Genomic DNA, 13,946 nt, shown 5'->3' with positions numbered 1-13,946 from the left:
CTTGGTGGTGACAAAGAATGAGGACATAATGCCTGCTGGACATTCTCAGTGCCAACACTTGGAATTCTTGGGGAGATGCTGGCTTTGGAACAGCTTACTTCCAGACATGCTCATGTGGCCATCCAGAGATTAAATAAGAATCTTTTCCAGCCAAGTCAAGACTGTTCTTTTTCTCTGGCTGAATTAAAAATGGAATAAATGGTTCCAAATCTATCCCCCTGCCATGAGGTATGTGTGTATAACATATTGCATGAACTTCATGTTTGCATTGACATTGAGAGTCTGTGGACCAACCTTCACCAATCTGAATTGGCAGGGGCTGGTGGGAGTTGTAGTTCAATACACCTGCAGGGCACCAAGTTGGCGAACACTGCTGTCGACCGTAAGCACTCTTATGATCTGTTCTCAGGTCTCGCTATATGCAGCTGAGAGAAAATAAAAAACCGGAAGAAGGCCATAAACTTTGCATGACCAAAGATCAGGTTTGTATCAACATCATATCACGGAACTGAAACATTTGAGAGTTCCAATGTGTCCCTATTTGATGTGGAAGAATACTTTAATGAGAACAGGAAATTACATTGGAATCATCAGAGTAGATCCAGAGTGTCCCTAGAGATTGGTAATTCATTTTTTCATGCCCAATTGATGGGCTCCATTTCCTTGAAGAACATGATGTAGCATCCCTTCCCCTGGCACGGGACATTCTTATCAAAGAGTCGCCATGCAGTGTGGTCCCTTCATCCTCCTGTCTCTCATTGTGGGCCTTTTCGCACCCTGGCCTGAGCTGCTGGGCATCTCTGTGTTGGATACAGGTATGAGCTCTCTCTTTTTACAACTTCTAAATCTTTTGTGTATAATGGCTTTACCTCCCCCTATCTCTCTCCAGTTCTTTAACCCGCCTCTCTACTTAGGGTTGCCCCCCTCCTTAAGGTCAAAGGGACTTGGAACTTGATTTTTCCCAAGCAACAAATGTGTCCACTTATATTGATATTTCTATAACAGTTGGAGGCCCAAGCAACAACCTGAATTTGCCCAGTGAGCAATTACATCAGCTTGATCAAATCTGGATCTTTAAAGGAGCTCCATGGCTTCTCCATGGCTTGGTGGCTTAAATCTGTGGTGGCTCAAGATGAAGACATGTGGGGTTGTAACCAACGACGGTTCACTCAGAGTAGATCCATTCAAAGAGATGACTCTATATGTTAAACAAGACAATTAATTCCAATGCATTTTTGGATAGTTGAATTTCATGACACGGAATCCTCAGAAATATGCTGGCATTCTAGCACTCTGCCCAAGACCATAGTAGACCAGTGATACTCTGGTTGTTCTGTGAGTCACTCTTTTAAACTTTATACTATGTTCACAGGGAAGCAAAATTCTGGGAATGCTCAGATTTGGAGTAAACCTACCCTTGAATAGTCTGATCTCTCTCTTCAGCAATCTTTGCCAACTAAGCTCAAATCAGCCATGGTTCAGGGTGTGGACATATGAGCTTTGTTCATGGTTAGTGTTGACTTCTGGCATCCTCAGGAATATCGTGCTATGTCACTGCACCAGCCAAGATACCTTGCAGGTGGTACTCACCAGAGTGGCAGAGAGCAGCATATTGGTTTTGGTACAATGACTCCTAAGAGGCACAATGTGGGTCTCTTTGGGAAACTCTCAGATTTGGAATCAACTTATCCTTGGCTCTGCTGCTCCCTTCAGTTATCTGTCTCAGCCTGTTCAAAGGACTGGATCAGAGCTTTTATGGAATCCTGCTCTTCTCAATACAGGATCTGTGGTTTTATTTTGTTTTTGGTTTTTGGTCACTGGGTAGACAACTTGGCTTCTTCCAGAAGTCTTGGATTTCAGTTTCCCAGCTGACACACAATGCTAAACTATTGAGAAGAGGAAAGTGACTCTCAGCTGGAACTGGATACAACCCTATCCTCCTTCATTCAGCCAGATGCTGAATAACCAAATTATAGCACCGGAAGAGAAGGTTTTTGTTTTTGTGGTGTGGTGATGGTGGTCATCTAGCCCAAAGTTGAAGCAACCTCATACTTTCCATTTGAAGTAACTTTCATCTAGACAGAGTAGCTCCTGACTATCTATTCTTGTTAAACTTTCTCCTCAGAACAAACTATATCCCTTTATAATCCTGGTCCCTCTAGTCTCCTCGGTGACTCTCCAGTTTGTCAATCTCATTCTTAATATTTGGCTTTCAGAAGTGGACACAGCCCTAACATTCTTCACTCAGCCAAATGCTGAACCACTGAATTATAGCACTGGAAGAGAATTTGGGATTTGTTGAGTCTAAAGTTGTGGCAAGCTCATACTTTCCATCTGAGTTGGAATGTTCCTATAGGTTTGTAGGATTTCAGGGTGATGGTCTGTCAACCCTTTCTCTTACCATGTATCTCAGTGGTCTGAGTTAGCTCTGTAGCCCCAAGCCCCAAGAGATTTCCACTCAAATTTACTATGGTGGTAATTATGCTAAATCCATTTAAAGGGCTACGGAGAAATCACAACAAGCACTGAAGTTTCAACTGGGCTGCTGGTCTGTTACCATAACTATTAGATCCCCATTCAGAAGTTCCTCATTGTATACTTAGGAGGGCTATCTTCAGGACTCACATGGTCAATGTCGTTGCTTTCTGTGTTTCAGACTTTGATATAATGTTTATATGAGACTTGCCTTTCTTTTCTTTTACCCACCAGATACTCTACCTGATATATGCAAACTCCCTGCAAGTATAGGAAGCTGCAGAAGTAGTATTCCACGTTTTTTCTTCAATACTGAAACCATGAAGTGTGAGCAGTTCATTTTCGGTGGATGTGAACCAAATGCAAATAACTTTTTGAAGTATGCTTCTTGCTATCAGGAATGTGGACGCTTTGGTAAGAACAAATAACTTGCTAATTTAGGGCTGGAACTGTAAACATTTGGGGCCAAATGAGCACATTTCAAAATTTGAGAAACTCTGAAGGGTGCATGTCCCCTTTTCTTGAAAACATGAAAGGCCTCCAAGTACAATATTATAATCTCTCTCTCCAAACCCCTCCATACAAACCCAGAAAGGCAACATCCTCTCCCCTTAAACATAACTGAAGAGAAATCATTGTTTGAAATGATTTTTGGTACATTTTACATTTTGCAAATTTTATTTGAGACCACTGAACAAGGCTTATGGTGAAAAAGCCTTCGGCTTACTTTGGTTTTCTTTAGGTATGTTGGCACAATGACAAACGGAATGTCTGAGAAGATAAAAATCAATTAAAATAAAATAATGTGTGGTGTTGTTGTCTAGTCATTTAGTCGTATCCGACTCTTTGTGACCTCATGGACCAGAGCACGCCAGGCACTCCTGTCTTCCACTGCCTCCCACAGTTTGGTCAAACTCATTTTAGTAGCTTTGAGAACACTGTCCAACCATTTTGTCCTCTGTTGTCCCCTTCTCCTTGCACCCTCAATCTTGCATTGCTTTCTCGCATTTCCTTTTCATTGGGATGGTTTTCACTGCTGCCTCCTGTAATGTGTACCATTACACAATCCAAATAACAGCCAAACTGAATGTCCGTATGCAGTTGCTTTTTGACTGACTAGTCTTCTCCAATAGAAGATAAACCATACACAATACAGCAACACCAACTTGCATATAGCTGCAAATAATATAATTGATTTTATGATGTGCTGCAACAAAAGTATCTTTCCAGTTTTTCAAACTGAGAAATACAAAGCAGTGAGCTGTCAGTCTTCAGGGAATCCAATCCCTCCCCTAGTGGCAGTAAATAAGTAGGTAAAAAGAAAGGAGCTTCTGACCAGTTAGTTTTTTTAGTAATCACAGAAAGAGACAAAGTTATCCCTATTTCTCTAGAAATGGCGTTGCTCCCAGTAAAGGTTCACCCGCTCCGTCTCTATTAATCTACGCCATTCCTACTTCAGATAATCTGAGGTTGTTGTTGCTGAGCTCTCTGTTCTATCACGCTCCAAGCCCGTCTAGTCTTAGGTAAAGGGGGGGGAGGGTCAGGAATGCTTTCCAAGGATACTGAATCTGTCAACTGTCTCTCTCCCAGTGTTTCCTCTTCCAGCTGTTCCTCACCCAGTATTTCCCAGCTTTCCCCCTCTGATCTATGCCCTTCTGCAAACAACTGTTCTAAAGCTATACTACCCTCCCGCCCTTCAGGAGAAGGGGGTGGCGGCCCCCACCATTCCTCCTCAGTCCAGCCCCTGACATGAGCCTACTTTTAGGCAGCCATGGCCAGACTCTAGAAGGGATTCTTCCTTCAGTTAGAAAATATCTGAAAGGGCTGGTGCAAAATCCAGTCACCCCTTCTCTCCATGGCTCTTTATAGCAACTCCAGGGCATGGGCAGATAGCAGCAGAGTAACAGTTGCATGAACTGTAATGCCCGTGCAGAGTTCCAAAGGGAAAGAACTGCGGCCACCTTTAGAGGTATAAGAAATTTCCAGATCCCGTATTTCACTATGTAATCAAGAAGAAATGTTCCCTTTCCTTTTCTCCATCATATTGGATTGGCTTATTCATTGGCCTCTGATAACATGTTTCATGGCATTCCATAGGGATGAGATTTTAATGTTCAGGACCGTGGTAATTTGAACATATCCCTAATTTCAATTAGGCTTTGGTTTGTTAGTGTGATCACTGGATCCCACTGCAGAAGGTCCTTCATTGCCTACTTAGATAATTTCAGGAGCTGGAGTCACACTTCCATTGTTTTTGCACTTCTGACTTTGAAATTATGTACACACGAGACTTGTCTTTGTTCTTTGATCCACTAGCTGGAATACCCCGTATATGCAAAATTGCCAAAAGCCATGGAAGTTGCAGAGGAAATTATCCACGCTATTTCTTCAACGTCAAAACCCTAGAGTGTGAGAAATTCATTTACAGCGGCTGTGGAGGCACTGAAAATAATTTTGTATCTCTTTCAGATTGCACTCACGTGTGTGAATCTTATGGTAAGAGGATTTTTTTTTTAAAAAAAAAACCCACACTTTAGGGTGTGATGGAGTATGGAACCCTTTGTGCTGATTCCCATTGGATCCCTAGTTACCTGTTGTTTGTTTGTTTGTTTGATACATGGCTCTCCCCTCCCCATTTTATCCTCACAACAACCCTGTGAGGTAGGCTAGGCTTGAGAGACAGTGAGTGCCCAAGGCCATACCCAGTGAGCTTCATGGCCAAGTGGGGATTCAAACCCTGGTTTCCCAGGTCACATACAAAACACTAACCATAGCACCTCACTGGCTGCCATAGTCCTCTTGACCAATGTGTCGCCTCACCTGCTGTATTAAGCTATACTTCCATTTTATACTAGAGTAGGTGGAAGTAGGGATGCAGGTGGTGCTGTGGGTTAAACCACAGAGCCTAGGACTTGCCGATCAGGTCATCTGGTCCAACCCCCTGCAATGAGGACTATGCAGCTGTCCCATACGGGGATCGAACCTGCAACCTTGATGTTATCAGCACCATGCTCTAACCACACTTGTGAAGAAATAGATCTCTTAGTACACTGGAGCTCCCTGCCTATTATTATTAGATGGACACATTCATTATACAGTTTTCAATGCTCCCTAAACACTCCCCCACCCCATTTAGGCATGTCTAAATAAGCATGTGGGACACGGGTGGCACTGTGGGTTAAACCACAGCGGCTAGGACTTGCCGATCAGAAGGTCGGCGGTTCGAATCCCCGCAACGGGGTGAGCTCCCGTTGCTCAGTCCTTGCTCCTGCCAACCTAGCAGTTCGAAAGCACATCAAAGTACAAGTAGATAAATAGGCACCGCTCCAGCGGAAAGGTAAACGCCGTTTCCGTGCGCTGCTCTGGTTCACCAGAAGCAGCTTAGTTATGCTGGCCACATGACCCAGAAGCTGTACGCCGGCTTCCTCTGCCAATAAAGCGAGATGAGCACCGTAACCCCAGAGTCAGTCATGACTGGACCTAATGGTCAGGGGTCCCTTTACCTTTACCTAGGTGGAAGCGGAAAACTGCTGAAAGAACCAGCGCAGGAACAGGGCAGGAGGTATGGAATGTCTGCCTTGGAATGTAGGCTTCAGGGTTATGGTTTCACAAGCATTTCTCTCCCCAAGCATTTTTCCGTGCAGCAAACCTTAAAGCAGTTTCACTAAATTTACTGGGGTGCTAAAATATGTTCAATTCATTTTAAGAACTCTGGAATAAACCACAACAGCCACATCCATACAGCCACCAGCCACATCCAATTAAAGCACAAGCCTACTCTCAAACAATTCAGGAAGCTGCAGTTTACCCCTCAAAGATACCCAATTCTTAGCACCACTAACAAATTGCAGTTCCAAGGATTCTTTGGGGGAACCTATGTGGTTCAAATGTGCATGAAATGTGTTCTAAGTTTATGGTGTGCCTGTGACCCTAGTCTCAGTTGGACTTTAGGTCTGTCAGTATGACTACTGGATTCTTGTCTATAGGTTTCTTCATTGCATAATTAAAATTTTCAGGTGTCAGAATCATAGCCTCAGCTGTCATCATATTCTATGTTTCAGACTTTCAGATTATATATAACAAACCCTGCCTTTCTTCTCCTTTTACCCACCAGTTATTTTCCCTTCAAGATGCAGACTCAGTAAAGTCGTTGGAAAGTGCAAGGAATCCAATGTACGGTATTTCTTCAATATGTCCACCAAGAAATGTGAACAGTTTATCCACCGTGGTTGTGGTGGCAATGCCAATAGATTTGAGACTCAACAGGAATGCGAATTTGTTTGTCAATATTTTGGTAAGAGCAAATACTTTCTTACTTTAGGACAGGGCTTTCCTTCAGGAAACACGAAACCCACCTAGGAAACATTCCTGCCCTCCTCAAAAAGCAAACCTACCCCCACAAATCCAGTCAGGCAACAAACAAGTGAACAAACCAACCAACCAACTAACCAACCAACCCAGGCTATATCTTTCTCTGCAAAAACAGCAGCCCAAGTACGCAAGGCAACCTAACACATTTGCTTCCACAAAATCCCTACAATCTCATTAAGTCGCAAAATTAAAACACCCACAGCAGCTCGGCTGGACCTGGTGGAAACCATGTGGTTTCCCCAGGTTCTCACACCCCCCCCCCAATTCTCTAAATTTCTGCAGCAATCTGCAATTAAAAAAAAGAATCATGAAAATTAATCAGCATTTTAGTGCAAGTTTCTCCTAAAACCCCATTTTCACGTACACATTTTTTGCAAGCAGTTTCTCCAAATACAGTGCATTTTAGTATGTTGTATTTGTTTTTATACACATCTCCCTATAATGTAAGCAATTTTGTAAACATTGTTGAGTTGGAGAACTACGTTGCAAAATTCAGATAACCGCAAATTTTGTACCATGGTTGCATTTGGGTTTTCATATTATTTCAGAAAATGGACATTTGATAGATTTGGCTTCAAGTGCTAACTTGAATCATCTCCCCCACCCTCTTCCTTTCATATTCTCACATGAATGGCTCATATGGGGTTAAGTCCAATGCTAGTCTTACTCAGAGTTAATAGAGATCATACCATAGCTTTCAACGTTTCCCTTTTTTAAAGGGAAATTCCCTTATTCCAAATAGGATTCCTCGCAAGAAAATGGAAAATCTATGGATCATACCCCCCCAACTGCTTGCAGGTGTGTGTTTGTGTGTGTGTGGTGGTGTTGGGTCTAGGTGTGCTTGCAGGTTTATAGCTGGTGGCAGTCATGGTGGTGTGGCAGGCCAAGGCATCCTGGGGCTTTGGGTTGGGGATCCCAGCTTTGGGTTGGGAAATGTTGGATGGCATGTAGAGATTAACAGATGTGGCCAAGGTCCAGTATTTTAAATAAATCTACTCTGAGTAAAAGTTAGTTGGAGAGAACCTATTATGTCCAAGTGCATTGGGGTGGGGGAGAAAGCAGGATGGGTGAAAGATCAAAACAGATTCCTAAAAAATTCCATGCCTGTTGCCTTTGTCCATGCATGGAATTTTTTTATGCTTATGCTTATGCTTAAAATTCCACAAGGCAGGCTTAAGCAGTATGTGAACCGAGAACTCCCAGAAGTGCAAGCTGGATTTCGAAGGGGCAGAGGAACCAGAGACCAAATTGCAAACATGCGCTGGATTATGGAGAAAGCTAGAGAGTTCCAGAAAGACATCTACTGCTGCTTCATTGACTATGCAAAAGCCTTTGACTGTGTCAACCACAGCAAACTATGGCAAGTTCTTAAAGAAATGGGAGTGCCTGATCACCTCATCTGTCTCCTGAGAAATCTCTATGTGGGACAAGAAGCTACAGTTAGAACTGGATATGGAACAACTGATTGGTTCAAAATTGGGAAAGGAGTACGGCAAGGCTGTATATTGTCTCCCGGCTTATTTAACTTATATGCAGAATTCATCATGCGAAAGGCTGGGCTGGATGAATCCCAAGCTGGAATTAAGATCGCTGGAAGAAATATCAACAACCTCAGATATGCAGATGACACAACCTTGATGGCGGAAAGTGAGGAGGAATTAAAGAACCTTTTAATGAGGGTGAAAGAGGAGAGTGCAAAATATGCTCTGAAGCTCAACATCAAAAAAACGGAGATCATGGCCACTGGGCCCATCACCTCCTGGCAAATAGAAGGGGAAGAAATGGAGGCAGTGAGAGATTTTACTTTCTTGGGCTCCATGATCACTGCAGATGGTGACAGCAGTCACGAAATTAAAAGACGCCTGCTCCTTGGGAGAAAGGCGATGGCAAACCTAGACAGCATATTAAAAAGCAGAGACGTCACCTTGCCAACAAAGGTCCGTATAGTTAAAGCCATGGTTTTCCCAGTAGTAATGTATGGAAGTGAAAGCTGGACCATAAAGAAGGCTGATCGCCGAAGAATTGATGCTTTTGAATTATGGTGCTGGAGGAGACTCTTGAGAGTCCCATGGACTGCAAACGCATCCATTCTTAAGGAAATCAGCCCTGAGTGCTCACTGGAAGGACAGATCCTGAAGCTGAGGCTCCAAGACTTTGGCCACCTCATGAGAAGAGAAGACTCCCTGGAAAAGACCCTGATGTTGGGAAAGATGGAGGGCACAAGGAGAAGGGGACGACAGAGGACGAGATGGTTGGGCAGTGTTCTTGAAGCGACAAACATGAGTCTGACCAAGCTGTGGGAGGCAGTGGAAGACAGGAGGGCCTGGCGTGCTCTGGTCCATGGGGTCACGAAGAGTCGGACATGACTAAATGACTAAACAACAACAACAACAACAAATTTCAAAACAATTAGGAGAGGCAGGGTTTCCAAGGGAGGTGCCCTGGGTGCCTGTGTAAATTAGTACGTTAGTGATGCCAGGAATAGAGTGGTGCTATTACTTCTCTTGATCTGGACATTATACTTCTGTTGATGCAGCCTTGGGTGTGCTATTGGATGAAACAGATTGTCTGGATTCTCCCCTCTATCCCTCAGGGCAGGGTTGTACTTCAGAAGCTGCTATGGAAGGAGGGATCACCACTGGGATCTCGATAGCAGCAGCTCATTAGGCTGTTTCTCTCTCTCTCTCTCTCTCTCTCTCTCTCTCTCTCTCTCTCTCACACACACACACACACACACACCTGCGCTCCCCCTTTAATTGTAAAATGTAAAATTGTAAAATTTAATTGTAAAATGACTAACCTATAGGAACCCAAGGGGAGGCGTTAGAGTTGTTAAGAAGTCAGTCTGGAGTTAGAGAAGAGAGAGGGAGGATAAGTCTGTGGGTTGGGCCAGTCTGATGTGAGAGAGTGAGAGAATCTGTTAAGAGGAGTCAGTCAAACAGTTGAGATAATCAGTCAGAAGGTATTAGGAAGGTATAGGCCGGTAAAGAAACTAAGGTTAAGAAACTGACAAGAAAATTATCTGAGAAACCATAAACTTGTTAATGCTTATCAAATAAACTTGTTTATTTGGTTTAATTTTAACAACTGTCTGGAATCAGTGTGTACCCGAGAGAAATGGGTTGGTGGCAGCAGGGAAGCGAGCACAGTGGTGGCACAGGGATCAATAGACCATCAAATGTCCGGGGATCCTGTGTGATCGCCACAAAAGTGACCCACCCACCCGCGCTCCCCCTTTGGTCAAGATGGCCATTTAGAAGCACCCATGGCAAAAGTGCGAGTTCAAGTTACATTCGTACCATATGATGGTGACTTGTCCGCTGCTCTTTGTGCGCTGTGCTTTCCTTCCCTTTGTTCTTCTTACTGCCCCCTTGATGCGAGCTGCCCTGGGCTCCCTGACATTGGAAGGCTGGAATATAAGGAATGTGTTGTTCGATCCATAAGAAAGGAATATCTCTTTCTTCCACAGTGATCCTCTAATCTGCTGCAAGAGCCAGTAATATTTCGAGAACTTCAAAGATGCTACCAGTTCATTCCGGGAAGAAGAAAACCCCCCAGACAGCTTAATTCCAGATATCCTGCCATTTCCAGATGTCCTATTCACCTTAGCTGGAGGCTCCTGAATGTTCTGAATAAAGACAATGGGGTTTCAGCACCCTCTGTATCCTAATTCCTGAGTATCAGGCTATGTCTACATTGATTCATTCTCTGTTTAAATCCTTAATATCTTCTTCCCAAATGCATGGTTCTCTGCCAATGCAGGTAACAGGTTTATTAAGCATTGCCTCTTGTTCTCCATCCAACAGTATTTTTACAAGTCAGTTAGTTATATATTGATATTTCAAAGGCATTAACAGCAGTGCTTGATATACATATACAGTGGTACCTCAGGTTAAGTACTTAATTCGTTCCGGAGGTCCGTACTTAACCTGAAACTGTTCTTAACCTGAAGCACCACTTTAGCTCATGGGGCCTCCTGCTGCTGCTGCGCCGGCAGAGCACAATTTCCGTTCTCATCCTGAAGCAAAGTTCTTAACCCGAGGTACTATTTCTGGGTTAGCGGAGTCTGTAACCTGAAGCATCTGTCACCTGAAGCGTATGTAACCTGAGCTACCACTGTATAGAAAAATGGTGCTGGTACTCACCATGAAGTTGTGACAGCAAGTGCCGCACTTTTAAAAATCAAAACAAAACATGCCAGAACTGCGTGCCCTTGAGTACCCCCAGAAAAAAAGCACAGATTGGCAGCCCACCTTTCATATGGAAGCTCCAGGGTGGAAATACAGAGGCAACAAAATCAAACTCACAATAAGAACTAGCACAGGGGGAAACTGAATAAAATATGATACAGTGACATCCACAATGAAATCGCAGGACAGTAGCTTTACTGCAACAGCTAAAAGAAATTCAGGGCTGTCTTAAGCATATCCAGTGCCGTGGTGCAAAGATCCCTCTGGCGCTGCCCCCCCCCCCCCGTTTCCCAGAGTTTCCCCAAGCCTCTGTGGGGATCGCTCTCCTCCCGTGGGGGCTTGGGAAGGAAGCTGCACACCTGCCATCCATATGGTTGATGGGGTGCAGCTGGCAGGCATGCAGGAGGGAAAGGGGAGGCCGCCAGCAAAGCCACGCAGTTCCCCCACTCTTATTGGTGTTTTGCAACATTGACCTGTTGCAGGACCTTAGTCAGACCTCAGCAGAGCATACACAGAGTTCCAGAAAGCAATCAGTTGGAGGCAGGATGGATGAAGCAGGAACAAAATGCTGCAACCAGTAACTTGGTTACTTAGAGGTGTTTATTATTTACAGCAGACTCTACAAGTTACTATATACATGAACAGATACGGATCTTAACTAGCTCTCTCTTAACAAACTCCAAACGACTCTCAGACTCCACACTGGCCAACACACACTGCAGTCAGTTAGGTCATAAGTCATCATGCCTGTGTGAGACCTCAACCAATGGCAAAGCTGTATCCAGGGTCCCATATCTCCAGGCAGATTACTCCTCTCTGCTCAGTCATCCTTGGCTGTCGGCCAACTCTTAATTGACTCTGTGTGAAGCTGCACAGAATGGCACGTAGTCAAAAACCCCAACAACTCGCTGGGGCGCCCCTGAGAGGCCGGCGCCCTGGCGAAACACGCCAGTAAGCCCAATGGGAAAGACGACTCTGAAGAAATGAATCCACAAAATTTATGTATAGCAAAGCAATATACAGTATGCACAACATATGACTAGCTATACACTTACTTTTGTAAGAGAAACTCTCTTATGTCCAGTTGTTTAAAGCCCTAAACGGCCTCGGTCCAGTATACCTGAAGGAGCGTCTCCACCCCCATCATTCTGCCCGGACGCTGAGGTCCAGTGCCGAAGGCCTTCTGGCGGTTCCCTCACTGCGAGAAGTGAGGCTACAGGGAACCAGGCAGAGGGCCTTCTCAGTAGTGGCGCCCGCCCTGTGGAACGCCCTTCCAGCAGATGTCAAAGCGATAAACAGCTACCTGACATTCAGAAGACATCTTAAGGCAGCCCTGTTCAGGGAAGTTTTTAACGTGTGATATTTTACTGTATTTTTGGTTTCTATGGAAGCCGCCCAGAGTGGCTGGGGAGGCCCAGCCAGATGGGCGGGGTATAAATAAATTGTTGTTGTTGTTGTTGTTGTTGTTTCATGTTTCTAGGATCATTAAATAAATGCAGAATAATCCCTACCTTCTGTTGTGGCTCATAAGCTCCCCCGATTTACTGCTGTTGATATATAGATGGACCAGCTATTGAGGAGGCAAGCACAGACAGCAAGAGCACAAGAGCAGTAGCAAAGCTGCATCCCTCCAGCAACCATCGTTTCCAGGTGGCTGAAGCGATGTTATATTTGCATGGACAGGCGGAGTCCCCAGATCCCGCGCGGTCCCCCCCGTCATGTGGAATAACGACTCAAGACAACGTGCTATGGGATTAAATTGGCCACAACTTTATTAAATTTCAAATGTGGGTAGACCTTGGCTCAGGCATTGGGCGTTCTCCCTCCCCAGTCCTCAGCCGGGGACCTAGGGAGCATCAGGGTTATCCAGTGTGTGTGTGGGGGGGATGGGCCGGCTCTGGAGAACATATGTTCAAGCAGAGATAGCCGCCCCCGTAACGCCGCTGCCGCAGGGGAGAGCAATGACGACCTTTCGGCGTACGGCCAAAGCCTACCTTCAGAAAACCCCTTTAACGGGGAACCCTGGTATTGCCGCCGCAAAGAGGAAGATGGACAAAAGGATTCCGCCCAAGGCCTGATACCGCCAAAGTTGTGACGTTTTGCTACGGGAAAGGCGAAACCTGCCAATGCAGGGAAATTCCTCTCCGGCCCTTTAACAGAGACCTTAACGTAGCAGCGCCCACATACCTGTGAAGAAAAGTTAACCTGCAAAACCTGTGAGGAAAAATTAACCTCCAAAATAAGACATTAACTGAGGGTGGGTAGGGTGGGAGAAGCTCTGGAGCCAAGTGAGAATTCCCAGGTAAGATCCTCCCTCCTTTGTGTGGGCAGGTAATCCCTCCCCTACCTGACCTGGTCTCCTTGGCAACGCTTCCCCCAGGTGGGATTGGACAACTGACTGAGGTAGGCGGAGACCTCCAGGTATCCCACCTGAGGGAAGGCAAAGCCAAGCCTATGCTGTTGGAGCCGCTCCAGATCTAGGGGCTGCACGCGTCCACGCAAAGGGGGCCCCCCGTTTTAAGCGAGGAGCGGTCATTCTCTGGTCAAAATGCAAAGCTGCATGAACTATCCCTTTTCGCTTCCAGTCCTCACATGGTAAATGGGTAGGACACTTTCCTCGAAACTTTTTTTATATATATAATTTTTAAGATTTGATTTTAAAAAGTATAAACATACAACAACAACAAAATTCAAAATCCAAATATTAAGATTACTCTGAATCTCCTGACTTTCCCCCATCCCTTCCATGGGTCGTAATGATAATATTTACAACTGCATATCAATACTTAACCAAATTTTTATTCTTTTGCATTATCTATACTTTCAATTACTTTACAAGGGTGGTTAAAATTCCTGCTAATGTTTTAACCTGTTTACAATAGTCTTGTAGATAATTTATAAACTTTTTCA

General features: G+C 44.6%; 1 protein-coding gene across 1 annotated transcript; it reads left to right on the top strand.

Moving 5' to 3' along the window:
• Window positions 1-551: 551 nt before the first annotated feature.
• On the top strand, window positions 552-10,467 carry LOC310833020 (carboxypeptidase inhibitor SmCI-like). The gene is made up of 5 exons (XM_083715374.1): window positions 552-815; window positions 2,710-2,889; window positions 4,792-4,971; window positions 6,590-6,769; window positions 10,316-10,467. Exons 1-5 carry the CDS (start codon window positions 725-727, stop codon window positions 10,324-10,326), a joined length of 642 nt encoding a protein of 213 aa, XP_083571500.1. The 5' UTR covers window positions 552-724; the 3' UTR covers window positions 10,327-10,467.
• The last annotated feature ends 3,479 nt before the right edge of the window (window positions 10,468-13,946 follow it).

The sequence above is a fragment of the Podarcis gaigeae genome, assembly GCF_964106915.1.
Source record: "Podarcis gaigeae genome assembly, chromosome: 15".
In the NCBI taxonomy this organism is placed as follows: Eukaryota; Metazoa; Chordata; class Lepidosauria; order Squamata; family Lacertidae; genus Podarcis; species Podarcis gaigeae.
Note: the sequence above shows the minus strand (reverse complement) of the source record. Positions and strands in the feature narration are given on the sequence as shown.

Coding starts and splice junctions, on each gene's coding strand:
- LOC310833020 (XM_083715374.1), top strand. CDS start 725: ATGCAGTGTGGTCCCTTCATCCTCCTGTCTCTCATTGTGGGCCTTTTC. Junction 2,890..4,791: donor TCAGGAATGTGGACGCTTTG/GTAAGAACAAAT, acceptor TTGATCCACTAG/CTGGAATACCCCGTATATGC. Junction 4,972..6,589: donor TCACGTGTGTGAATCTTATG/GTAAGAGGATTT, acceptor TTTACCCACCAG/TTATTTTCCCTTCAAGATGC.